Raw genomic sequence first — 27,955 nt, 5'->3', positions numbered from 1 at the left:
TTTTCTTTTTTTAAATAGATCTTTATTTCTCACACTCAAAGCTTTATTTCATCAAGTTCTAACACATTTTCTGTTGACAAATGATTTCACTTGCATCACATAAGAAGGTCAGTGACCATCACACCCAAGAGGAAACCTCACATATCCTAGCCACCACTATAGAACAAATATAGAACAAAAAAGCTTCCAATTTAGTCTAATGAGTATCTTACTTTTCATCAACATTAATTTGGAAATTAATGGATAAAAACCCAATTTTCCTAAAGCAGCTATTTTTTTAATCCAATAAAAAAAAGAGAGAGAGAGACCAGATGGCTTGAGTTTTAAAATGCCCACAGATTGAAATTGTTTAACGACTTCCTCTTTAGTAGATGGTCTTCTCAACTTCCTATGCAAACGCACATGACAATTTGCACCAACTCTTATTAGCCCAGGCAAAACTCCAAGCGTTTTCTTTTGCTTACACTTAAACTATTTTTTTAAAAGTGACAGGTAAATAAGATTTAGAACTTGAACTCACAAAAAAGCATTTTTTTTCCTGATCCTCACCTTGGAAGTCTCCACAAATAATGCTAAAAAGTTGCCAGGTCTTTTTAAATACATCCCCCTACACACCTCCCTTGGTCCTCTGAATGAAACTGGATCCACTAGAATATGTTCCAAAGTCAGCTGTGACATTCCGCTCTCTGCCAGATTCAGGATACGAATCTAACCTTGGCAACTGGAAGTTCTTTCACCTTACAGAAGCCACTCAAAGGGTTCTGCCTAGCGTGAGCCCCATCAGATACCCAGGAAGTAATGGCCCCGGTGAGCATCAGGGTCTCTTCTCACAACCGGATAACTATCATTTATTCTCTGGAAGAGGACGTTTGAGCTCAGAATCCAGCTGTATCCTAAAACACAGCACCAGTACCAGAAAGTTAACTAGAAAGGAGGTATTCCTCCAGTTAGAAAGTTGCTTTTGAGTGGCACCATTTCCCAAAGGTAACAATGCAGTACTAGTTAAAATCCTAACCTACCATGAAGGTAATGGGCCCAGTGGGGAGGCTGAAGGACAAGCAGATTTGGGGATTTAGCACTTTATTAACACATCACCACAAAACACAGGTTCACACACAGCTCACAGTGACTCAAATTCCCAGGGAAAAATCAAACTGGGAAAACAAAACTTGAATGCCAAACCACATCTGTTAACACATGTCAGGACCCCAGCACCTTTCCTACCCGATTCTCCCCATCTGCCAGGTCCTCCAAAGGGCGGGCCATGCCACATCCCACATGCGCCAGCAGGAACCCTGATTTGAAGGTGTTAGTGATATAGAGTTTAGTTTCAGAGTTGAAGTTACTGAGTAAGGAATAGTGTCTTACTGCCAAGGTAAGATTTAAGGGGGAGACTGAAGCTCAAGGCCAGGAATTCAGTGTGTACCCTTCTGCCAAAACAAGGCAAAAAGGTACTGTTGTAATCTCACTGCTGCTCAACCCGATTCCAAGAAGCAGGCTGGGGTAACAAGCCGCGTACTTGCAGAAAGCATCAGCAAACTGTTCAGAGTCCTAAAGCAAATGAGACTGCTTAATTTATATCAAAACTTGCACTTGAACTTTAGTGCCCTTGGCCACTGCCAAGTTTCATGTTACTCAACACACACAAAAAAGAGGAACCACTGGACTCAGTACAAGTTCAGAGTACCTGGTGCTTATGTGAGCAGCATGAAGGGCAGCTTTCAGCTAGAATTTCCAGACACCTGAGATTCAAGGTTACCTGGTCCACTCTGAGGCACGCAAAAGGCTCACAGAGCAGGTGGAGACACCACTACACCAGGGTGGTGTTTTAAAACTACAGCTTTGGTGTACATCTTTTTACTCTGATGGTTCTAGAACACATGTCTACTCTCAAACTCCAATATAGCTGGGCTGACTAAGAACTTCAGGTGAAGAGACTCTACCAAGATGGCCATCATGCAATGGTGGTAAAGAACTGGGGGGTTGGGAATTTCTAGCAACTTCTGTGCCTCCCTTCATCCTCAAAGGATAACTAGTACCATACAGGAAAAAAACATAGCAGAAAGAACTCCAAGGACAAACTGGAAATTTAATTACTTGATGTGGTTCTGATCCTATCTTCACCTGGAGCCTCATTACCCTGGTCCCCAAGCCTTCTAGTAGAAGCAATACTGACTTCTGTAGTAAGTCCTTATGTTGGCGGCTTCATCACATTTCAAAGCTTTAGTTAAACAGATCTGTCATTTTTGTGCAAACGTGTTGCCATCTGACCACAGTGGCAGCCTTTTAAGGTCATGGATGACCACACAGTTTTTAAAGCTGGGATTCACTCTTCATTGCCCCCCTTTTAACACTGAAGCACCCTGGGGTCCCCCTCAATGCAGAATCAGACTTGACTCAAAGCCAATGAATTCAAATATAACTATGGCTCACAGGGAAACAGGAGCTGGTTACACCAAGAAGTGGCTTCTATTCACCTAATGCAGCACAACATGGACACCAGCTAAGCCACATCTGCTTTCAGGAGGACCAAGACATCACATTCCAGAAAAAACCTGAAAATATAATCTTTAGAAAAAGGTAAACCACTCATTTTCTACTAAGCATTTCTGCATTAAGGTAAAATTCATTGCTTAAAGCAAGGAGAGAGCAATCACTCAGGGCTTGAGATTTTTATGGCTACAGGAGAAAGCACAAATCAGGTGCACGGCTTTGACTGAATCACATTAGAAACCAAGCTGGCTGGCAATACTGAGCTTCTTTGCCCTTGATCCTCTAAAGTGATGCTATCTAATAGATCCCACAAAAAGTTGCAAAAGACAAAATCCCTTATCTAAACCTACTGTTAAAGCAACAGTAGCCTAGAACTCTCCCATTTACTAAGCTTGCTTTAGACTAGAGATTAACACTGTTTTCCTTCTAAAGTGCAGAATATAAACAAGTTGGTCAAATCCACCAGAATAAGGAAGATTCTTCTTCAATCACTCCATTCTTCCCCAAATACACCAGAATTGATCATTGCAAGGTGCCTCGGTAGTTCCGATGCACATGAGACTGGACTGAACGCTAAACCTCTACCTCACACACAGCACGGGGACACCAGGTTCGATTCTGTAGCAATTTTAAGCCAAAGAACTCTGCCCACAACAGCAGATCATCCCATAGGTCACTCAGTCTTACTGAAATTCCTGAATTGATTTGCTGTCAAAAAAAACTTAGAGAAGGGAATCACTATTTTTGACAAAAGAAAAACAAAAAATCAGCCAAAGTAATCCAGAAAAACAGCTTGTCATACTTGGAATGTGACCAAATTGGGTTTCCAATTAAAAACACGGGAAGACCCTCACGTCAGTTACCACAACGACTGTAGACTCAGCACAATCCTTAGTCTTGGGAAGAGCAAAACAAAAGTGATGAGATGATGAAGGAAAAAAAAGTGTCATTCAATAAGAATTCCTTAAAGAAAAAAAAAAATCGAACATTCATGTTTCCTATTTACAATCACTCCACCACCACCACCACCACCACTAGAATTCTACTTTAACATTATGTTCCACATTTTATTTTGTTTTCAAGTTACATTTCAAGAAAAGATCATTTTTTTTCTCAGCAATATCTCACAACTCCTCATGATAGCACAGCATTTAAACCAGGAACCACTTCCAACCAGATCTCAGTCTCCAGCTACTGGCTTTGGTTTATTGATGCAAGAAATCCTCAGCTCTGCTGACAGGGAATAAACATAAGCAATTTAGTCCTCGAACAAAAATTAAGTCACAAGAGCACCCTCATGTTTATCATTTACTGCCTGACTGAAATTGATACAAGAAAATAGACTATCAGCACAACTTCCACGTAACTGCAGAGAATCCCAAGCGAGGGCCCACACAGCCTACTCCAGGCTCAAGTGAGAAGACAGGTAGCTTAATACTTCTCATACCCTGCCCAAGCGTTTCCCCAGTCTCAATCATTGCACAGAGCTCAAATCCAACTGTGCTGATGTTTGGGACATGACATGTTAGTGTCTATCTTGGAAAGATGTGGATAGGTCATACTTCCTATAGCATTTTCCAAAGTGGCACTGGAATAACGGGGCCCTTCAGGGTTGGCTCATGATATACTGTAGACCCATCCAATGGGTACACAAAGGAAAAAAAAGCAGAATCAGAGCTGAGTTCCCCTTTAAAAGCCAAACACCTACATCTAAAAGGAGGCTCCCCTACCTGAGAGCCCTTGCCCTATTGGGGTTCCCACTGTGGAAACCCTCAGGTCTCAAGGTTAGTTACAGGGCAGCCAGGTAGGGTACGGCTGGCTGTAGGTAACTGGAGGATGGGCAACGTAGTAGTTGTTGAAGTTGCCATCACTGACATAGGGAGCTGGCTGGTAGTAACAGGTGACGTTGGTGGCATTGGGGATGATGTTTTGTTCTGCCAGCACACGCAAGGCCAGGAGGGAGATGAGGTTCAGGGTCTGCCTCCGTTCGTGCCCCATGAGGCACACGGTGCTCTCATTCACTACCCTGCGAAGGATCATGAGGTAGTCGTACTTGCTCCTCTCTTCCTCGGCAAAGTGGTTTTGAAGGTAGGTCTCCAACTTCCTTTGCTGCTCGAGGATGTCCGGGAAGTCGATGAAAAACCTAGAGCACATGTAACGCTCCAGAGTTTTGATTTCTTCCTGGTCTGTGGGCCTGAAGTCCCGCACGAGAAGGTTGCTGTACTTGAGCAGTCCCCCGCCCCTGATCTCCTCAGGGTTCTTAGTGGCGATCAGTCTGTTCTGCAGGTGGTCGAAGGCTTCCTCAAAGTCCCCGTACATGCTCTCCCCAATCACCGTGGGGTGGAGGTGCTCAGAGATGGGGTTACTGGAGCAGTCATAGAAAAAGAGCAAAGAATCCAGGATGATTTGAAAAGAGTCCACGCTAAACTCAAACTGACGCCGGATGGAGTCGACGAATTTCAGCTCCACATTCCTCCCGTTCTTGTTGGAGAGGGAGATCAGGCTCCAGCGGTCAGTGTCGGTGCAGACCTTCACCAGCTTCTGGACATAAGCCTCCTTCAGGGTAACTGGACTGATTTTGAGCTTGTTCACACCCTCTGGCAGGAAGTTCAGAAGGGAGCACAGAACCACATCTCTGACCAGTTGAAATTCTGCCTCTGTGGGAAGAGCCACGTGAAAGATTAGGTCCAGGTCTTTGCAACCCAAGCCGTTGTCTTTGACCAAGACGTGGCCAGCTGCAGAGCCATTCAGCCGGACGTCCCGCACTTTGATGCCTGCCTCCTCCAGCTGGCTGCGGACAGTCTGGACGATGTCCTTCAGAGTTATCTCCAAGGTTGGAAAGTTGCCTCGTCCGTGGATGGGCACGACCTCGGTCAAGACCTCATGCAGCCGGCTCACCTGATCCCAGGTGAGCACGCTGAAGGACATGCAGTCCCTGGTACTGGCACTGCTGCTCTCCTCCGCCATCCTAGGGGATGTTCTTGCCGGGGGAACTGAAAGGGAGGGATGAGAAACAGAGTTAGGATTCACTTCCACATGGCAAGGCAGCTCGACAGACTCAGAGAAGATGGTGACTTAGCTGTGAACATTTTCCTGTAAAATAGCGATAAATGGCACCTACTGCTGGGTGTTGCTGTGAGGATTAAATGAGTTAAATATATAAAGAACAGAGCCTGCAGGGAGTAAGGACAAAATACACATAAGCTTGCCCTACACCAAATTCGATAACTTCATAAGTCTGTTTTATGTGGGTTTCATTTCTTTGTTTTGTCTGCATGACAGTTGGGGGTGGAGTGTGCTGGTTTGTGTGAAGGGAAGCAGACAAACTTATTAGACCTAGTAACCAAAACACAACATTATTCCATAGAACGCCTATAGGTTTTGCTAATTGTCCTTGTTTTCTACGGAAATGCCCTCTCCTGCTTTTGGCTCCCTCACTACATCCTGAATCGGTTGACACCTAGGGTACAACGCCCACACACAGAACACATGATCCACAAAAAATGAAGGCCTCCTTCACTCCACGAATAGACGAATTCTCAACTCTGGGCTACAACCATCCCGAGAAGAGGGAGTCAGGTCAGTCCTGCTGGAGTCAAGTACACAGATGTCCTGTTAGCAAGAATCTCACGGCCTCTCACTTACAGGAGCAGTCTGCCCTACAACACACACCTCTGTCATCCAGGGGAGGACTGAGGAGTTGTCTGAATGACAAAATTCCTGAGTAACAAAGGGTTAGGTCAGCTATGTAATGGAACCGCACCACCCAGCAAGGAGGCCCTACACAGGATGTGGGAAACTTCCTCAGGGCAGTGTGAGCTTTCCATGGGATTTCGGAAATAGTGGAAAGATTTTGAAAAACGTTACAGCTACCTGAGATGAAAAAAGTTAGCACTCAGTACTAGAAAAATATCACTTCTCACACTTCAACTGCTAGAACCACAAAATTACCAAAGCAATTTTAAATTAAGTTGTACTTTTCAGAAAATGAAACACAACAGATGCCTGGAAATCCTAATATATAAAAACAAACACTGGGGGCCGGCCCGGTGCCATAGTGGTTAAGTTTGTGCGCTCCGCTTCGGCGGCCTGGGGTTCGCCGGTTCAGATCCCGGGCGCAGACTGACACACCTCTTGTCAAGCCATGCTGTGGCGGCGTCCCACATAAAGTACAGGAAGATGTTAGCCCAGGGCCAGTCTTCCTCAGCAAAAAGAGGAGGATTGGCAACGGATGTTAGCTCAGAGCTAATCTTCCTCACCAAAATAAAACCCACAAATACTAATATATTAGAAAGTCAAAATGCCTGTGGCTCCACACAGGTCAAATGTTAGCTAGATGGACATAAGACCTGAAACAATAAGTCAAGGTACTGTCCTCAGACCTCACTGTGAACAGTCTTCCCACCCTCTCCACCTCTCTGACTTGCTAGACACACACAAACTCCATCCCCAGGACTTCGGCAGTTGCACTGTTCGGAAGTTGCTGCTTTTGAATGCACATCCAGCATGCATTGTCCTGGGATTCCAACTTAAATTTTAGTCTTGCACTGGTGCCAGGGATCCTTGCCTTACCCACAGCACTCAGATCAATGGGATGGTTGTCACTCAGTGATGGGGCACCACTGGATACACCAAGAGGAGCTTTCCCGGAGCTGGCCATTAAGAAGGTGGGTGAGAGCACAACATGTCAATACAAGCCAGTGTGTGGTAAAAAGAAAATGGAATATTTAAGGTAGAAGAAAGGAGTGTCCTCTGACTGGGGTGAACAGGAAGGCCACAGAAGAGTTCACTTACGGGGAGGGGACACAAGCCAGTGGAAAGGCAATGTGAGCTCTCAGCTGGGGCTGCAGGGCAGAAGGTAGCATGCAGCCAAGACCTGGCAAGCTGTCCAGTCTGGCCATCAGGCACCTCTCCTCAAGCAAGGTCACAGACTCCCTTCAGTACCTAGGTTAAGGGACTGAATTTGCTTGGCTGGCAATGGGAAGGTTGATCACATGATCAAAGCAGGCTCTAGGAAGACCAATCTGGGAGTGAGCACTCCTCTGCGTGCTACAGAAGAATACTTGCCAAGGGGAAAATGAAAGGTTCCCTTCAAACCTGTTTGGCCAGCATTAAAAAGCCCTAGGCTATCTAGATCATCCTTCCAAAGCACCCCTAAGTTAAGAATATCAAGCTAAATTTGTGATGAAATGCTTAATGTTTATTGTGGCTGGCATTTGGCTTCAAGTCAGAGTTGAGACAGTGGAGTTCTTTTTCATGTGCTCTATGTACACTTGCTTTTTTGTGGCCCCTTTTATGATTAGCATACAGTACACCTGTGCCTGTTACATAGGTACACAATTAAGTTCAAATGATTACAGAAAGGTATGGCTCTAGCTTCATTTTAGAGACTGCAATACTCCGATTTGGTGACACAGGTTTCTGTCAGGTATGTCGATCTACCTATGAAATATAATTTGCTTTACTTTGTGTGTCACCTGTTACTGTGCTTCCAAGGCTCACATTTACGATACAAAGACGAGAAGTCACAGCAACAGAGGAGCCTCAATTCCATCAGTACTTGGATTAGAAAGAACCATTAATTTTAAGAAAATCTCCAGGAAGAACCTCAACAATGTTGCAGAGGAGAACAACCATAGGAATGACTTCTGACTCATGCCTTTTTTGTGTGTGTGTGAGGAAGATCAGCTCTGAGCTCACATCCGATGCCAGTCCTCCTCTTTTTGTTGCGGAAGATTGGCCCTGGGCTAACATCCGCGCCCGTCTTCCTCTACTTTACAGGGGATGCTCCCAGGGCTTGACAAGCGGTGCCTCGGTGTGCGCCCGGGACCCGAACCAGCGAACCCCGGGCCGCCACAGCGGAGTGCGGGCACTTAACTGCTGCACCACTGGGCCGGGCCCAACTCATGCCTTTTTTTAAAGGAGCTGTTAAAAAAGAAGTCATCTAGAGTTAAAGTCAGGACAACTCTTACCTCTAGAACAGTAGTTCTTAACATCAGAGGAGGGGCATCTAAGACCAGCGAGAATCTGACGCAAGCTCTCTCCTTCCCCTGGCGGGGGAGTTACATATACGCATGAGAATTTTCATATATTTTTGTAATCTCTGAACTGGTAGTAGAGTCAAAGTTAGAATCTGTTATAGATTGAAAATTTGTAAGGTTCATATAGGAGGAGAAGCAGGACTAGCCAGAAAAGTTACAAAAAATAGGAATGATGCACACCAGCTTCATAAGGGATATTATGAAGCCACAGTCATTGAAACAGTGTGGTCCTGGTGCAAAAAGACAGAAAAATGGGCAGAACAGAATTTTTAAAATCTAGAAATTAAACAACTAAAGGTGGCTCCTTATGTTGTACCAAACTAAGATCTAGATGGATGAAGCAGAGACCTAAGTATAAAAGGAAGAAATCCTAGGAGTACTAGAAAAAAACATGGAATTTATACACACTTACAGAGAGCAGGCAGTCCTTTCTAAATCACATAAAAGCTAAAAGTCACAAAAAATTGATACATTTGCCTATATAAAAATTAAAGCATCTACATGGTAAAAACACCATAAAGAAGTCAGAAGACAAAACTAGGAAAATATCTGCCACATTAGGAAAAATAATTATTTCCTTAATGAACAGTAAGTGCCTACAAATCAGAAATACTACAACCTCAACAGAAGAAGGGGCAAAGGATGTGAGCAGTGGCTCAGATGGATAACATATTCAACCTTACCTTAAGCAATGGGCAAATTAAAACCTCAATGTTATCATTTTTACCTATCAGATTGGCAAAGACCAAGAAGCAGACACCTTTGGTACCCAGCCTGTAGGCTCTCTCTGGAGAGCAACATGGGACTCTCAACTCTAAGTGGACGCACTTTTTGACATGGCAATTCTACTTCTAGGAAATCTACTTTGGATTTTATCCTATGAGTATACTTGCAAGTACGCACAACGATATTTACTGGAGAATTATTTATAAAGCTATAAGTAGTCATCAATGGAGGAAGGTTAAATGACTTGACGCATGCATACAGTAGTATACAAATGCATGCGGTTGTCCAAAAGAATGGTGGCAACTCTCTCTGTACGAATGTGCAATGCTCGTCAAGATTAATAGAAAAGCAAGTGCAAAACTGCGTGTGTAAAAGCACAAGTCTCTGCTCATACAATCATAAAAATCTCTGGAAGGACACACAAGCAGCTCAGCCCACACCAAATACCACCTCTAGGTTGGGGGACAGGGGATGAAGAAAACTTCCCTTTTGAATTTAGAACCTATACATGTATCAGTTGAAAAAAGTTAAAATCTTATGAGCCATGTTCTAAAATCTTTCCCCTATGAGCCTTGTACTCATCTACTACCTTCTTTACTTCCTTCAGTTCCCTCCCCACCATGCCCATACCCATGTGCCAAAATCAAATACACTTAGAAGTTCCCCCTTAAATGTTGATCTCTAGAGGGGTGCACAGGGGAGAAGGGACTGTTTTTCCTCTAGAATGGCTTTTAGTCAAGTTTCTACTTACATACTGTTCAAAAGAAGATATCCATTGTTTATCAAAAAAAAAAAAACCCAAAACTTTCAAAATAATGGATAAGCCATCTCATCTAGTCCCATTCTATATTTGTTATCCAAAAATGTTTTTTGTAGTTTTACAAGAATTGCTATTTCTCATTTCAGACATACTAGAGCTACCCTCATGATACTGTCATGTTGATTATTGGCTACAGATGCCAGAACCTTAATAAAGGCAATAAACACTTTTTCAGGAATCTAAGATGCTTGTGGGTTGGCATCTTCCATAAACTTCTTCTGACACATATATGAATAACGGAGTTAACTTTTGGAAAAAGTAGTCTCTATAAAAGCACAGTGTGAGACATGACAAATGCCAAGTCCATGGCGTAGTTTTTAATTTTCCAATCTACCATGACTTAGACATAGAGGAGCTCACGCTACTGAAGGCTCAAATTTAGGCTGGGTTCATATTCAGTGCTCAGCTCATTAGAAGAGCCCAAAATAAGTTATTAATGCCTATCAGAAAGGAATTCTTTGTTTTCCCTCACCTATCCAAACAATTTCAAATATCAAAAGTACATTTTCAAGTTACTGAGACAAACATTGGTATTACTAAAATAAATCCAAGTCATAGGTCCTTAGTGCTTAGATAACACACCAGAGCTTAGTGCAACAGTTTTAGTTTTAATTAACCACTTGAAATCAACATTGATATAATCCCCATATAAAAGAATCACGTGAAACATACATTTCCAACTCATTAAAGGCCCTGGTTAAAGGCAAATTCTAGTCAGCAAATTAACGAAATAGTGACTAGAAAAAGAATTAACTTGAAGCCTGGTAAATTCAAACCAAAGTGTTTGATGTTCCTTCCGTCTGAGAGGCAGAGTCATTGCATTTTGGACAGTGGAAAGTGGGAAAGGTGGGGACTGATTTGAAAAGTGAGGATGACCAACTGCCTACTCAGTTCAATCTGCTTAATCTTCTAAGAAGTCTGACCGGTGATGAACAGCGATCTGAGGTACCCCAGAACCCCTCTTCCTTCTATCATCTGGCTGCAGCAGAGGGTAGAACACACACATTGAAAGAACACAGGTGTGCAGAGATGGCAGCAAAAGGTGCGAGGAAAAGACAAATGAGGCCCGAAGTTAAAGCAAGCTCCCTGAGTGCGAGGAAAAGACAAATGAGGCCCGAAGTTAAAGCAAGCTCCCTGAGGACAATTGGGGTCGAACTTACCTTTGTTCCCCACTGCCTGGGACAGAGCCATGCAAGGCTAGTTGATTTGAAAACCTATGTTTGAGCCCCAGTTGAAAAGAGAAGGAAAAAAAAGAGCTATTTCTAATACTGTTTCATAGTTTATCTAGATCCCAGAAATAAGGGCGACAGAGGCTAGGCAAGCGTGAGAGGCCTCAAGGTGGGCAAGCAGGCCCGGCAGATGGACAAGGTGGAGACAAGAGCATCTGTAACACTCCCGGGTCTCATGGTCAAATCAACACTGATTCCTACTTGTGCCTGGTATTAGACACAGACACCGTCGAAAGAGTTCTTGGTAGAGATACACATCCATGAAGTTAAGTCTAGGTCTGTGATATTTAACATGAAAGCTCTAGAAGTTGTTGCCCTAAAGGTATCATGGAAGTGCTGAGGTGTGAACTGAGACTCTTTCAGCTACTGCAGCCCTCTACCCAGTCCAGAGACAACCAAACAACACCTCTTCCTCTGCCCCTGCTGTGGGTTTAAGAATATCAAAGAAACTCAAACACAGTTCAGCATTCCTTTGATGACAAAATTCCCTTTCACTGTTATCGAATGTTACCTCAAAAGCCTACATCTTCCCAGTAACACTTTCCAGCTCAGGGTAAGACAGACACTCAGCCATAGGCAATGGAGCAAGCCTGGTGACAGACAATAAGGAGGTGTGTATGCAGAACAAAGACACCTGCCGTCCCCAGCTCCTGGCTGAGAGGGGACCCATGTACCCGCGGCTGGCACCTTCCACACAAACTCTTCTCCTCCATGTGCAACAGAAGACACTTTAAACAAAATGAAACTATTTAGTTGCATATAAAAGCCTAGAAAGGGCCGGCCCCGTGGCTTAGCAGTTAAGTGCGTGTGCTCCGCTACTGGCGGCCCGGGTTGGGATCCCGGGCGCGCACCGACGCACCGCTTCTCCGGCCATGCTGAGGCCGCGTCCCACATACAGCAACTAGAAGGATGTGCAACTATGACATACAACTATCTACTGGGGCTTTGGGGAAGAAAAAAAGGAGGAGGATTGGCAACAGATGTTAGCTCAGAGCCGGTCTTCCTCAGCAAAAAGAGGAGGATTAGCACTGACGTTAGCTCAGGGCTGATCTCCCTCACAAAAAAAAAAAAAAAAAAAAAAAAAAAGCCTAGAAAATTTCAGCAGAAGTAAAAGTGGATGGCAGTACCCATCCTAGAATCCCATCCACCTCTTCCCTTAGCTAGCTGAGGGAATGAGAACCGCTACTCTGGGCCTATTTCTCTTTTTTCTGTAAAATGAAGGTCTGGAGGTATGTGAAAGCAAGCGAAAGAGTACTGAGTGTGAGCCACTTCACAACAATTCCCACTCAATCCGCACGAGCACGCCGAGGAAGCGACAACTGCTCCTTTCCCACAAATTAAGGAAGAAGGATCAGAAAAGATTAAGTGAATTGACCCCAGATTCTCAACTCCTGAGGTAGTTTTCTAACTCTTGGAACTGGCCACAACTTCCACCAAGCTCAGGTTGTGCCACCGGCAGGGTGAGGGTAGTGAGCCCAGGCTACAAACCCACACACACACAGGCACGACCAGTTCTGGCTGCTTCTACTAAAGTGATGTTTTCTAAAACAGACATATTATTGGTTCTATCCAAAAAAAAAGGAGAAAGCAACCTTCTGTTAACTGTATAACTGTGACATTTTATCTCCCCATCGCTCCTTATCCCCCACCAGACACGCCAAAGACAGCAAAGCTCGAGTCAGTCACCCTTCACTGCCGGCTTCAGTGCAGACTCCATCTGAGCAAGGGACACGAGTCGGTGCTCATCCTCAAGGACACCAGGGTGGCTTACACGTGCCTCTCAGAGAGGCACCAGAGAAGGTAATTCATTGGCCATGACGGGAAATCCCACTTCTCGACAGGGATGCACATCAGCTGTTTTACAACGTAAAACACTAATCCTACCCACATCCTTCTCCCACAGGGTTCAACTGCTACTTCCTCAGAAGCTCCAGCAGGTACTGACAGACACAGAGCTCTCCAGGGGCTCTTTGTGTAGAGACAGCCACAGCCAGGGGACACCAAATGTGACTAGATGTTTAGCCAGGTGCCCTAATGAGCCACCAAACTATTTGATAGAGAGACAGTGCAGTAGGGCTTTATCTTGGCCAATCCGTTTGATTCCTACAACAACCCTGTAAGGGAGGGTTTACCCCTTTACAGATGAGAAAACTGGGGAACAAAGGGGATACACAAATTGTTAACTGTCCAAGGACGCACCACTGGGAAGTGGCAGAAATGGGATTTAGGAGGCTTCCCAGGAGGTGGAGAGCTTTGGTGTGTGTGTTGGGGTGGTGGTGGGGCTTTGAAAATAAGCTAGCAGCTCAGGTAGTTGCAAGAAGTAGACGGCAATAAGAGGAAGGAAAAGGGAGAAAGGTATGAAGGTATTTTATAAAACGGTGGGAAAGAAGTTGGTGAGATGTGCTAAGGCCCCCTGAGTGGGGTAAGGCCAGATGGCAAGTACTGAAAGCAGGCAGAAGCATTTAGAACTAAAGTATGTATCAACCAGAACTAAAGTATGTATCAACCGCCAGTACAGAAACTCTCTCCCTCAAAATCATCATGGACTTGGGGGGTGTAGGCAGCCTGGCTGGAGCCACCAGAACTGAATGTAATGAAGTATGGAAATGCTACTATGTTTGTTTTAAAGGAACAATGGCTGAGAGATGAAGGCCCAGGATCCTCACTTCTGAGGGAGCTCCAAGATGCTGGCCAGGTTGCTAGGCTGTGGTGATTTTAGAGAAAGCAAGCCCAGAAGTGAGCAAGAACCCAGAAGAAGGAGGAGCTGGATAGTCAGCCTGCTGGGCAAGCATTAAGGGGAAAAAATAACGGCACAAGAAGGAGATTTCAGGAATGGGCTGATGCTGATCTGGATCTGCAACTAAGGCATACTGCTCTGCTCGCAGATTAAAGGAACAACTGCTGGGATTCGCTCTGGTGGCTGGAAGATCAGGAACTCAGATCTGCTGATACAGCAACAGAACAGGACACTCCCTGCAGACAAGAGGGCAACTTTATCAGATCTAAAACCAGATAACCCAGCTGGAGCTGCAGAGAGGAGGTAGGGAAATTTGTGAGAAGTGACCAGGACCCCAAGGGCTGGCACAGGAAGGAGAGCTGGAACAGAAGTGAAAACAGGAACAGACTGACGAATGCGTGCATGCTGAACCTGAGACTGGCCACCTGCCAGTGAGACTTTTCCCACCTGTGTAGTTTGACCCTTGAGATTCCTTCATCCTTGAGAAAAGAGCCAGGCGCTTTGAATGACCATGGACTTGATATATGCAGCAGCAGATAAGTGAGCAGAAAGGAGAAAAACCAGGGTCAAAGTGGATTTGGCCTTCTAAAGAGAAATCCTCCCTTACTCCTTGAATTCCTAGGGGGGTGAAGGCCAGGTGCTATCTAGGACCAGGGGGCAGCCTGAGGAAGACTTTTGTCTGCTAGCTGCCAGCCCCCTCACCAGGGCCCCCGGTCCCACCATCAGAGACGAGGCCACAGTCTGGAGACTCCTCCACTGCCCCCAAACACATTAAAAAAGTTTCAGATAACGAAGGCACACACCTGTGTTTAATGTACATGGAGAAAGAGTGTAGATTAGCAGATGGCCCAGAGCAACAGAACCAGATAAAATAATGCCTTCTTTTTTTTAAAAGGACCATATATTGTGTGTTAACTTTTGCCAAGAAGTTATTTTTACAGTTGCCCACTCGAACACCCACAAACACAGTCTACCTCAGTTCAAAGAAATAACTGACTCATGCCACAAAGCTGTGCCCAGAGAAGACATTTCTAACTCAGTGACAGCAAACCCGCAGATGGTCTTTTCTCACTCCCAGCTCGACCACATTCAGTTGAGGTCTCAATCTATTTTCTCAGGGTTATCAGCATCCTCCCAGCCATTTAACAGTGATGTTTATCAGAGCCAAGCAATTTGGTTCAATTCCCACAGCCACTGGGATGCTGCCTGAGCTAAAGGAAAAGCGTGTCCCGGACTGAAGCAGAGGCAGGCCGCAGAACCTAGAGCCGCCTCGCTCTCTCCCAGGCTTTTCCAGTTTGAGGGGCCCTCACAAGTTCTCCCTTCCCACTGATGGAACATACAGTCTTCATGGTTATCAGTGGGCTCTATCCACAGACACCCACCCTAAGAAGAGTCCAAACAGAAAGCTCTTTCCCGTCTTTCAAAATAGGGTGCTTCAGCAACTGTGGTTGGAGAGATAACACTGGAAGAACTAATGCTGTGGCTGCAAAACAGCACGAAACTGAATCAAAACACTGACCCAGATATTATAACAGGGACATCACATAAGTTCAAGCGCTTAGAGGAATACCCTGAAATCGCTACAAATGTAAACATTAACAAGGTCAGAACACAGACACCTTCAGATGGAAGCTAAGGATGGAAGTCAACTTTTCTAAGGTGCCAGCATTATTAAGAGCTACATACACAACTTGAACTGGAAATAATTCTTGTTGCAACTTGGTAGTCCACTCCCTCCCGCAAAAGCCTCTTTCTAAATCAGAGATGTTACGGGTCTGAACTCATTAAGGAGATCCCCAGAGCTGGCCCTACTGTTTTAGAGATTGACTAGACTAAGAAAAACAGGGCAGTTCCTAGAAGAAGACTGTTTACTGTAAGGATGACCAAGTATACATACAATCCACAGGGTTTAAGGCCTGACAGCCTCCAGGTTTTATCAAGGGTTGCGTCCACAGGCTACTTTACCATCTAACTCTCCAATTTAGAGCTTTGAATAGCTGTCAGTTGTCCAAAATGAGGACCTCAGTCTGCTAAAAGTCCTGCCTAGTCACTAGCAGCATCCCTGGGCCTTATCAGGAAAGGGATAAGCAACTCTTAGTTGCTCAAATGCAGCACTTATCATACTTGAACACATATACTCAGCTCCACTCACATATGTCTAAGGGTGAGCTGGCCTAATGTGCACACAGTTCCACCCAGGTTTTAGCTTTGCATAGATCCTTCCCTGTGGAGTTAACATTCAAGTAGCAGGTACCTGACCTCCAGGTACTGCACAGGGCAGCAGCCCAAATGAAACATCACCAGGCTCAACGGTCCCTCTGACAACATTATAAATGCTACTAAGAACAGAAATTTGGGCAGGTGGGCAGAGTCGGGGGTGGAGGGTTGGGATTAAAGCGAAGGAGCTACACTATGGGGTGGTACCTATTTCTGCACCAACTGCACCTGAGGTGGCCAAACCACCCTCTGTTTGGTGTTTCTACATGTGTGGAGCCATACAAGCTGTGAACATAGCTCACTAGAATGATTATCATTAAATTAGCATTGACCAAGTCACGTGTTATTGTCATTAGGTATCTCATAGACACATTTACTTGAAAGTTATTTCCTCTTGCATTTTCAATTTTTAATTGTTGATAAATTGTTGGAGTCCTGATCCCCTCCCAGTCTGCAGATTTTATCTTCAGTTCTTTAAAATTCTATTACCTTATGATGATTCGCTAAGAAACTATAGAAAAACAAGAGAAGGAGCACTGGACTAGGCATCAAACATCCTGTATTTTAGTGTCAGGCCTGATTCACAGGGTGAATGATTATCACCAGCCACCATGACTGAATTTCCTTTCCTTCTTTCAAATATCTGTGGAACACAGCTTACTGTGTTCCAAACACTGATCTAGGAGCTTATGATCCATGGGAAAGCAAGAGACACAGACCTCTGCCCTTGTAGAGCTTAAATCCTAGCTCACACTGTTCTTCCATAACTGTTAACTCCTGCCCCACTCATGCAGAATGAGAATTACTGCCCAATACTGTATCCACAAGCCTCGTATGGCCTGTGAGCACTTAAGACGGGGCAAGTCCACACAGAGACATGCTGTGAGACTGGATTCCAAAGACTTGGTATGAGGAAAAAAAAAGTAAAATATTAATATTTTTGTATTGATTATAAATTGAAATACTATTTGATATGATGGGTTAAATAAAATTATTAAAATTATTTTCACCTGTTTATTTTTACTTTTTAACATGACGACTAGAAACTTAATTGGCTCTTGTTATATTTCTATTGGACAGCGCTGGTCTACTGTCCTTATTACAACAAAGAAACTGAAGCTTGAAGAGATAAAGGTGTTGCCAGGACCAGAACCCAGGCGTCCTCACAACTAAGGAGCCTCGAGACAGGGAGGAGGTAAGAGTAAGGACCACAAGGGTCCTGAGCACGGAGACAGCGGCAGTGCTGGTGCCCAGCCCACAGCCCTAGGCCAGCACCTGGACACAGGGCAGGTGCTCAGCGTCCACCTCTCTCCTTCTGGATCAGCGCTCTTCCTACCGCACCCACCTTATAGTTACTCCCTGTGACCACGGGACTGGCCAAGGCCACGGAGAGCCAGCTGAGGGCGGTGGTCCTAATGCCCACTCCTTCACCTCAGAAGCACAGGTCAGGATGGACAGGGTGTGTTTGGGGGTAAGGAGTAGACAGCCAGGCGAGGTGGAGGACTCATAAGGGCTAAGGTGAGAGAAGCTCATCGCAACATGATAGGGTGGGAGCAGTTCAAGATTCAGATATTTTCTTCTCAAAATGTGTCTACAGGGACCTAATACGGAGACAGATATGGAACTTTTTGTGCTCATCCAATTGAAGATAAGATTTGAAAAAACTAGAAAATAAGGCAGAACGGTAAACAAGTATTGAAAAGGAGAGGTATGGGATAAGGGGGACCTCAGACGGGTAAGACCAGAAGCCTCGGAGAAGGGTCCCAAGCTGAATTAAAATAGAGCTTGGTAAGGAAGGAGTAGCATTAATTTGTTCAAATACTTGAGTCAGGAATAAACAGAGGGTCAGAAAGGAACAGGTCTTGAGAAGGAGCTCAGCTTGTAGAGGGAAGGGCAGTTCCTGAGAGGACGGGGTGGGGTCCGAGGTGCAGGGGACGCAGAACTGGCCGGAGGCAGGGACAGGAGCTCCGCCACTGCTCTCGGCGAGCGTGTGGGGCCCAAAGCCACGTCAGTGATGGCAGTGGGAAACAAAAAATTAAAAAGCGAAATAATCAGCAGAACTAGCAAGCAAGTGACGGTGGAGAGAGAAAGGCTGAGTGAGCGGGTGAGGCTGGTGCTGCGCGGATGGGCAGGATGGGAAGCGCGTGAAGGGAGCAGGTCGGGAGTGCAGCCTGAGGAGTTTCAGCTGTTGGCCAATTAGCAGCCACTGCCCCTCAGCTCCAATCTTACACCATTGAGGCCTCCACTAAAAAAAGGCCCAGAAAATGCCCTGCATTTGAGGCTCAGTTTTTGATCCAAAAAGCTCCAGCACCTTGGCCCACCAGGACGACGCCCACTTCAAGTATGCCTCCCTCTTTGAGCGGAATGGCAATGGAGTGCCAGCAGAGCACTGTATCCAGTGAACAGGAGCCCCTTCTGTGTGCCAGGCCCTGCTCCAGGCACTGGGGAGTCAGGCTGAGCACAGATCCCTGCCTTCCTGGGGCTCACATGCCAGTGGCTAAGACAAACGAGCAAAAACTGAGCACTCCAGTAGGCTGTCAAGCTGACCCAGCTCCTCTTGTATCCAGAGCACTTCCACAGACCTTTCCACATACCATTCCCTTGGCCTCCCCAGCACCTGGCACAAACTACTGCCTAGGAAGCACTTAACTACTTACTGACTCAATCACTGTTATCCACGAAATAAACACTTTACGCAGTTTAGTGACCAAGACTCCAAAGGGCTCTGAGACTAAAAAACATCCTACCTTGCTTAGCATCAGCAATTATTTCTTCATACTATTAGTTTTTTCCTGTTGTTCCAAAAAGTTCTGCAAACAGTTCTAGAACAGGCTACAGGGGTCAGCTGTGCAAAATCTATTAATTCTAAACAATTCAGAAGGCTTCCTTATACAGTTGAGTTATACAAAGATGCTTCCTCTAAACCATTTAAATCTCATATATAAGCTTCCTTATAATGCATGTAGGGAAAAGATAAAAGAGTCTGAGACCAGAAGTCCTGGAAGCATCACAAGAGATCAGCAATACTGCTGTACCCAAGTGGCTTTAAACACGAACATTTCTTTAAACACAGAGGTGTCTGCTCCATCATAATACTGCTTATGCCAATTTAACGTACTACAGTCAAAACTCCAAGATGACAGAAAGCATTTTTCTATATTGCCTTGTTTACCTCAGTGACAACACAAAAATGCAACGGACCTTAGCTAACCAGAGTAATATTTTATCCCAAGTAACACTTCAGACACCGCATGGCTTCCCCTTAACCCCTAAACACACACACAAAATAACAGACACAGCCCAGAGTCTGGTGTGAGACCAAGAAAGCCAAACACAACAACACAAATTTAACTTAAGAAACTAGTCTTGGGCTTCCACAACTTCTCTCAGTAACACAAAAAAGCTTTACCACATCAGAGCTCTTGGCTTGTCATTCTTTAGTGACTGACCCCATGCACACAACATATCAAAGATTCAAGATAAAGACAAAGTACTACGTACTTGAGCAGTTAAAAAAATAATGTCATTTTCCAATTTTCTATCAAATGTGTCCGGTTACTGGCCCTGGGAGAACAAGGGCACTACAGTCCACTCTAAGTTATCTTTACTGCCGGGCAGTTCCTCGGACTTGCAGAAGTATGAGGACTTCTCTGTTCTCTGACAGATAGCGCCAGATATGCACCATCTGCCCCGGCCTTGAACACTGGGGGATGTAGGCTGAGTGGGGCCCTATTGGGAGATGGGGGGCAGGACGAGCTTCTGCAACTCAGGATGGGATTTCGGTGAGCTACCTGTACTCACAGTGGAACTGAGGAAACTAGGTAGGGAGAGCCACTGGTGCCCAACAAAATCACAAATCCTTCCTTTCAGAGGTACCCCTACTCTATCTTCTTGATACAAGGTAGGTACTGTGGAAGAAACTCAACATAAAGAGTGTTGCTGTTAACTCTATGTACACACAGTAACTTACGAAATTAGGGACCTTTGTTTTGGGTAACAATTTAGAGGCCTCCTGGCAGAGAAAAAAAATTTTTAACTTTGATGTTATGGGACTCTCAATATACAAATAATAAAATCTTCCTAAAAACCCTTTATTGAGAATAAATGTACTACAAAGATATGAGTACACCTTAAGACACAAAGTTTCAGTTATCTCAAGTAAAAGCTTGACTCCTCGGATATTAAGTTTTCCATCTTCAAACAAGAACGTCAAAGGACAGAAGCCCTGCTGGTCCAGCTCAGACCACCTCCCTGAAAGGAAGAGAAAAGTCAACAGTCTTTGATCCCCACCCCACCCCCTTCGATGGCAGGGTCTTGCTCCCTCAATAACACCTCTGGGGATTTAAGACACAGCACCATTCTCGGTAAGCACCCCTACCACCCTCACGGATGCCTTGCCGAGTTACTCCCGTTGGGTAGACAACAATGACCACTCTCATCCCCCCTGAAAGCAGCTGGGCCAAGCCAGGAGTCTACTTTAGGATTTAATAATCTTAACTTGATTTCCTGGGGAGGTTCAGGTTCCTAACCGACCTACCAAATATCCTGAATACCAATTGTCACAATACAAATGATTACACAGTCTTTATAAACGCGCACTGTAACAAGTGCACTTGAAGCACTCAATTGTTTGTATGTTGTAACTCCATAAACAAACAGAAGTTAAAAAGGCAGCAGGACCCTACTTAAGACCAGGATTTGGTCACCCAGCAGAAGCCTTCCTCCGGACAGAAAGGAGGGGAGAAGGGGACTGAGCTGCTCCCTCCCGCGGGGTCCAGCCCTAACCGTCGGTGCTAGGGAGGATGTGTCAACTCGCGTTCTCCTGAGGAGCTCTCCTGGCATTTCTCCGAAGTCCTCTCTTACTTCGAGGCAACGTCGTTTTGCTTTCTCGCCCACCGGTGTTCTTTGTTGAGGCGTACAGGCTACCAACCTGGAGCCGTCAGGTGCGTCCCCCTTCTCCGACTCCCCTCCCACCTTCGCGATCTGGACAGCGACACCTCCCGGGGCAGCCGCGCCTTTAAGCCACCCGCGGAACCGCTAGCCGAATCAACTGACTGTCATGGCTTTTGGTCTACACGGTAAGCAAGTTTCATTCCTAACAGGGGAGGAACCAGGTCACAGACACCGTACTCCCCAGAAGTTTCCGAGAGACGTGCAGCGCACAAGTCACTCTCTTGGATCACTTTGCTGCTCACGGTGTCTAGTTTAGAGTGAGTCAAAGAAAGTTAGGGTTCTCCGCCCTCTCCTCAAAACCGCGGCCTTGGCACCGAGCCTGGGAAGCGCTCCTCCCCTCCCCGGCCTGACACATGCCCCTGACCGCTGCGTCTCTAACTGCGTCTTCCGAAACCACCGCATTCGAATTCGCGCTCCGCCGGCCGGGGAGGGCGTGCGCGCCCGCGGAGCACCGGGGCGAACCCGAGAGACCGCAAGCGAGGCAGGGATGGCGCGGGCGCCGTCGGAGCGGGGAAGGAGCTGAAGGCCCCCGATCACACACTCCTCGGCCGCCCCGCCCGAGCCCGGCCAGCGCGCAGCCTTCGAGACGCGCGCAGCAGGAACGCGCTGAAGTTTGCCAAGCCCGGGCCGAAGTCTCTGGAAAGTTGCAGCTCCGTCTCGGAGCGTCTCGCCTGGTCCTCGGGAGCGGGGTGTGCAGGGGGGCTATCGTCGCGGGAACTGGAGGGGAAGAAAGCACCGGGTCCCGGCACCTGTCCGCCCCTCCCCTCCGAGCCCCACGCCCCCTCCAGGCTCGGCGAAGACTTGAGCTCCACTCGGCGGGGACGGCCCCCGAGGGTATAGCGCGCGGCTCTCTGGGGCCGCTGCATCCTCGCGCTTTTAGAGGAGGGGGCCGTGGACTCACCTGGGCGGCGGAAGAGGAGACGACAGAGGCAGGTCCTTGGCGTGGGCAGCCCCCAGCAGGGCCAGCGCAGTCACCACAGCCCCCAGGCAGCTGCACCGAGTGAGCCGACCCGCCGCCGCCCCCTCCGTTCTTAAACGGCCTGGCCACGCCTCCGCCCGCTGCCCCCGCCCCTAAGCCTGCCCTCCCCGGGGAGCGAGGGGCGGGGCGGGGCGGAGCCAGCGCCCTAGGGATCCTTCCGCCTGGGCGCTGACGGCGAGGACTGGGCAAAAGGTGCCCTCTGATTGGCTCCTCGGGTGAATGGTTGCCGAGAGACGAGTAAATCTTAGGCGGCGGGAAGGGGCGGGGGTGCCAAAGGTAGCACTGCGCAGGCGCAATAGAGAGGGGCTGCGCCGACACCCCCTTCGCTTCGGAGTTACTGGGATACCCCTCTTTCTATTTTCCACTACGCTGTTTTCCTAACACATAACTTTTTCCCCCAAGCTTTCCCCCTCTCTATCTTGCTCCCTCGCAGGCTTGTTTTTCTTTGGCTTCTCTGGGGATTTTCGCTTTGGTTCTCTCTCTCCAGGAGTGGAGAGTGAAACCTCCACGCCTACCTTCGGCGTGTATTTTAAAGTCGGAAAAAACTTATGTTTTCTGAGCCAGGGGAACTTGCCCGATTCCCCAAGGAAATTGGCGGGAGGTCATTGGGGAAAGGGCCGGCGCAGTTGGTGCTCTGGCCGCAGTTCCCACCTGTGTGCATTTAGTGGGACTAAAGCCCTCGAATCCATCGCCAAGCCTGGCAACCGCGACAGCTTCCGCCCTCCTCGGAATGGCACAGGGCTCCGTCGTGTATGTTATATAACATGCAGGCGGGGCTTGGACGCCATCCGTTCATTCCATAGCAAGCGGTATAGAGTCCAGGTTCTAAATTCACATTAACCTGAGTTGAGCTCCGAAAAGCCTTGGGCAAGTAACTTAACCAAGCCTCTATAAATCTCCATTTCCTCACTTGTATGATGGGACTAAAAATGGAACTTTGTAGGGTTATATAAGTATTAAATAATAAAATAGAAAGCTATTAGTGTAGTGCCTGATACTAGTGTGGGGTAAATGTTATTTATATCAAATAATAGCTGTTGTTATTTATCAATAAACATTTATTGAGCTTTTACTGATCCTCTACTGGGTGGTGGGAAAAAAGATTACTTCCCAGATGCAATATTTCCCTACCCTGCCCTTTCATCCCTGCCTGAAATAAGTGTGGTTCTCAGTGTCTGCCAGGATACAAAGAGTTATCAAATATATGCCTTCCTTGGGGAAGGGGAGGTCTTCTGGAACATCAGTGAGATAGGATATCAAAGCCCCAGTGACTCTATTGTTGGACATGAAATCAGGATATATGGTCTAATTTTTTTTTTTACTTTTTGTGAGGTATAAATTCAGTAAAGTGCACAAAGTTTGTGTGTACAGAATGATGAATTTCTACATATGTGTACACCTGTGTAACAGCCACCCAGATCAAGATATAGAGCGTCTCCACCTTCCTCATGCCCTTTCCCATTTAATGTCCCACAACGGTAACCACTATTCAGACCTCTATCACCATAGATTAGTTTTACCAATGTTTGAACTTGATATGGATCAGTTACATAGTATGTGCACTTTTGAATCTGGCTTCTTTCATTGAACAGTGTGTCTATGAAATTCATCCATGTTGTTAGATGTAACAATGGTTCATTCTTTTCCATTTGCTGTTTTGTTTCATTATGTAAATATTCAATAATTTATGTACTCATTCTACTAGTGGTGTTGGGTTGTATCAAGTTTTGCCTGTCATGAATGAAGCTGCTACAAATGATCTTTTTTTTCCGAGTTTTATTGAGGTACACTTGATGAATAAAAATTGTACATATTTCAAGTGTACCACATGATGTTTTGTTATACATACATGTTGTGAAATGATCACCACAACCTAGCTAATTAACATATCCATCACCTCACATAGTTACCTTTTGTGCGTGTGTGTGTGTGTGTGTGTGTGTGGTGAGATGCTTAAGATGAACTCTCTTGACAAATCTCAAGTATATAATACAGTATTATTAACTATAGTCACCATGCTGTACATTAGATCCCCAGAACTTACTCATCCCACATAACTGAACCTTTGCACCCTCTGATCTACAAACATTCTTAAATATATCTTTTGGTGGACATAGCATTCATTATGTTGGGTTTATACTCAGGAGTGGAATTGCAGGATCATAGAGTATATACATATTAAGCTTTAAATATGTTGCCAAATGGTTTTCCAAAGTCGTATAACAACTTATACTCCGACCAGTGAAGGGAGATTTCCAGTTGCTCCACCTCTTTGCCGGTATTGGTATTGTCAATCTTTTTAATTTCAAAAAGGGATGTGTATTTGTGTATTTCGTTGTGATTTAAATTGACATTTCTCTAGTAATCAGTGATGTTGAGCAACTTTTCATAAGCTTATTGGCTATTTTTATACCCTTTTAGTGAAGTGTCCGTTCAAGTCTTTTGCCCGTTTTGTAGAGAATTGTCTGTCTTAATGATCTATAAGAGTTCCTTACATATTCTGGATATGAGTCCTTTGTCCAATATATGAATTACAAATATCTTCTCCTAATCTGTGGCTTTCTCTTCATTCTCTTAATGATATCTTTTGATGAACAGAAATTCTTAGTTTTAAAAAAGTCTAATTTATTAATCTTCTCTTTTATGACTTTAATTATTATTTTAAATATTATTATGATGACTATTAATTTTATCTTTTTTATGTCCTGTTTAAGAAATCTTTGCCCAGCCTAAGGCCAAAGAGGTCATCTCCTTTGTTTTCTTCTAGGAACTTCGTTGTTTTAACCTTCACATTTGGATCTAGGATTCATCTCAAATTAACTTCTTGTGCAGTTTGGGGTCAAGATTTATTTTTTCCCCTATGGACATCCAATTAGTTCAGCACCATTGGCAAGTAGTTTTGTTGAAAGAATGAATATTTGTTGAATGAAAAGCTAGGTTAAGAGAACAAGGTGACTGGTCACTTAAAATCCAGATTGTCCAGAAAAATCCAAGACACACGATCACAATAAAATTAATGCAAATTATATTACTTTGGCTCTTGGACCCTTTCTACTTTTTCAGTACCTCATGGATACCATTAGCACACGTAGCCTCGGGGTAGAACACAGGTCAGAAATTCTTACCTAGAATTTGATCTAGCATGGTTTGGTTCTACCTTTGCTTAGGTAAAATTTTGTTCGGCTTCCTGACCATAAGGTAATTTTGTGGTTGGGAGAAGGGGAGAGCCAAGAACCAGAAAAGAAATTCATTATTTATATATGTGTATATAGTTTTCTTGGGCCCCTGTTTATTCCTGGGGCATTACTTGACTTTTCTAGAATTTTATTTCTATTTTTCTGTTTGTTTCTTAGAATACACAGTGTTCTTTCTACCTCACGAAACAATGGCATCTTGGAGCCGGAAGGCGTCTTAGGAAGTCGCCAGGTACTGCCCATTGGACATGGAAGCAGATATTGAGACTGTCCTTCCAAGATTATTGGAGACTCCTTCTTGCCAAATTCCAGCCTCTGCTGGCACATATCCAATCAAAATGATTTAAAGACCTTTGCACTCTGAGTGATTCACTCATCTGTGCCCAGGAAAGCTGAGGACTGGAAACCAGAGGGAGGAAATAGTCTTTAAAATGCAGGCCTCTCTTGTGGCCATGACCCTGATAAAGTTTTATGTCTCAATAGAATCTTATTTTAAATACTTAGCAAAGCAAAGAAATTCTATCACTAATCCTTTTTGTAAGGCAAGAAAACCTTTTGTACAGTGCCCAGTTATCCTTGTTTATCACTTTAAGTCTTGAGTTTTTTTATTACTTTATCTCAAGGTGGATCGCCATGGTAAATGTTTATTCAAATGCCCTCCTCTAAATATCTTATCTTTCTTAAGATGGTTTTTAAGCAAAGTTTTTATTGATGTATATGGACGTATAGAGAAGTGCACAGATCATAAGCACACAGCTCGATGAATTTTCACAGCGTGAACAAACCTGTGTCACTGGCACACAAACAAAGGAGCCCCACAGGACTTGTGGCTCTATTTTAAAACCCCCACAGAGACATTGTCACATCCCTGTGAGCCTCTGGTGGGGCCGAGGCATGACTTGGCTTTCCACTTCCCTCCTAGAGCTCTCACCAGTAAATCTCAGTCTCTTCTCCGGCTTCTTCAGGCCAATATTTTTCTTGGGTGTCGCAGAAAGAGAAGTAGGTTTAGAGTAAGAGGGTGTAAGTTTTATTTGGAGCAAAGCACAGGAGAAATGGACCTAAGACTGGTCAGATTTAATGGGGCAGGGAGGAGGGAGTGGGCTGCACCTGTGGGCACGGCTATGGCAGCAAGCTCGAGCATAGCATGGCAGTGGAGGCACTGGGGCAGGGGGGGCAGCATGAGGGAGTAAGATAGGGGGCCTAGAAGGGGAGAAGGGGTGATGGTGGCGCTCCAGACAAAGGAGTATGCCAAAGATGAACAGTGCTGACTTTAACCCTCTGAGCTTGTGTCTCTAGACACCCTTCCTGCCCACCTCCCTAACAGTGTCACTGGAGAAAGAAAGTAGGGTTTAGTCAAATGGTTTTTATCCCTATCAAATGGCTTAACCTCTCTGAGTCTTGGCTTCCTAATCTGAAAATGGGAGTGATAATTAGCCTCGCTGCTTCATGGAAGTGTGTGCTGATCAGATGAGGTGGCAAATGCCTGTGAAAGCGGTTGTCTGTTCACAAGAGTTATCTCTTTGCCAACCTTGGGCCCTTGTCTCACTTTACTGTCAGGACAGCTTGGCAAGTCAAATGAGAGCAGAGGAGGGTAAATTCTAACACCTTGCTGTGGCTACCTTCACTTCACTTCTGGAGCCCCAGGTTTCTTATCTGAGGATTAATGTTTTCAAATCTCCCTTCAGGGAAAAGGGATTCCAGGAAAGTGTAAATTGTTAACTGATCGCTTCATATCTCATGACCAACCACTGGGTCCACTCTGAACCTGCCTTACGTTTAAGGCCTGGCTGTCTCTCTCACCAGCTTCCACAAAGCCTGAGACTCTCAGTGCTGGAGTCCACGCCTGTTGGGGAAGCGACTCCTGTCATTCGTGCACAGCTTGTCAGAGGAAGAGGCTACGCACCCACTAGGAATGGCTAACTTCCCTGCCAGATGTGTTTCTCATTGTTCAAACCTTGGTCTTCCAGTCTGCACATCAGTCTAGATTTTTAGTTGCAAGCAATCAAAACTGACTCCGGATGATTTAAGCAAAATGGAATTTATTGAAAAGATATTAGGGAGCCCACAGAATCAGCAGGATGGCCTGAGAACTTGGCCAATTGGCTCTGCTACCAGGAACAAAGCTTAAAAGTCATACTGCATAACTGGTCCAGGGAAGATGCCATGATGGCACCATAGACATAGGCAGTGCATGGTGCCACTGCTGCCTCTGGAAACTGGATGTAATTGCCACCACCATCACTGCCACCACCCATTGATAATCAGAATCTTTGTGTCCCTGCTTCTTCCCATCACTAGCTTCTGGGTGGGAGCATCTGACTGGCAGAGCCCAGATGGTGTGCGCAAGCCCCTGTTGCAAAGGAGGCTCACAAATAGATTATCTGATATTTTACGCTTTAACTCTGGCGAGTGGGCTCTACTTCTTAAGGTAAGGGATTCTCCAAACAGAGGAAGAGAGTTCAGATGCTGGATGGCCAAAACATGTACCTCTTCCTTCCAGCCTTTACATCCGTCTCTTGTGAGCATCGCTCGAATGAATCAGCATCCCTTGATCCATCTAGTTCTG

The 27,955-nt window shown here is 45.5% G+C and overlaps 1 protein-coding gene across 1 annotated transcript; it reads right to left on the bottom strand.

Annotated features, from left to right (window-relative positions):
- On the bottom strand, positions 1-22,205 carry TENT5C (terminal nucleotidyltransferase 5C). The gene is made up of 2 exons (XM_058538909.1): positions 22,118-22,205; positions 1-5,486 (listed from the first exon to the last, which is right to left on the bottom strand). Exon 2 carries the CDS (start codon positions 5,458-5,460, stop codon positions 4,279-4,281), a length of 1,182 nt encoding a protein of 393 aa, XP_058394892.1. The 5' UTR covers positions 5,461-5,486; positions 22,118-22,205; the 3' UTR covers positions 1-4,278.
- Positions 22,206-27,955: the final 5,750 nt, after the last annotated feature.

The sequence above is a fragment of the Diceros bicornis genome, chromosome 4, assembly GCF_020826845.1.
Source record: "Diceros bicornis minor isolate mBicDic1 chromosome 4, mDicBic1.mat.cur, whole genome shotgun sequence".
Classification (NCBI taxonomy): Eukaryota; Metazoa; Chordata; class Mammalia; order Perissodactyla; family Rhinocerotidae; genus Diceros; species Diceros bicornis.
This window is presented reverse-complemented; position numbering and strand designations above follow the sequence as displayed.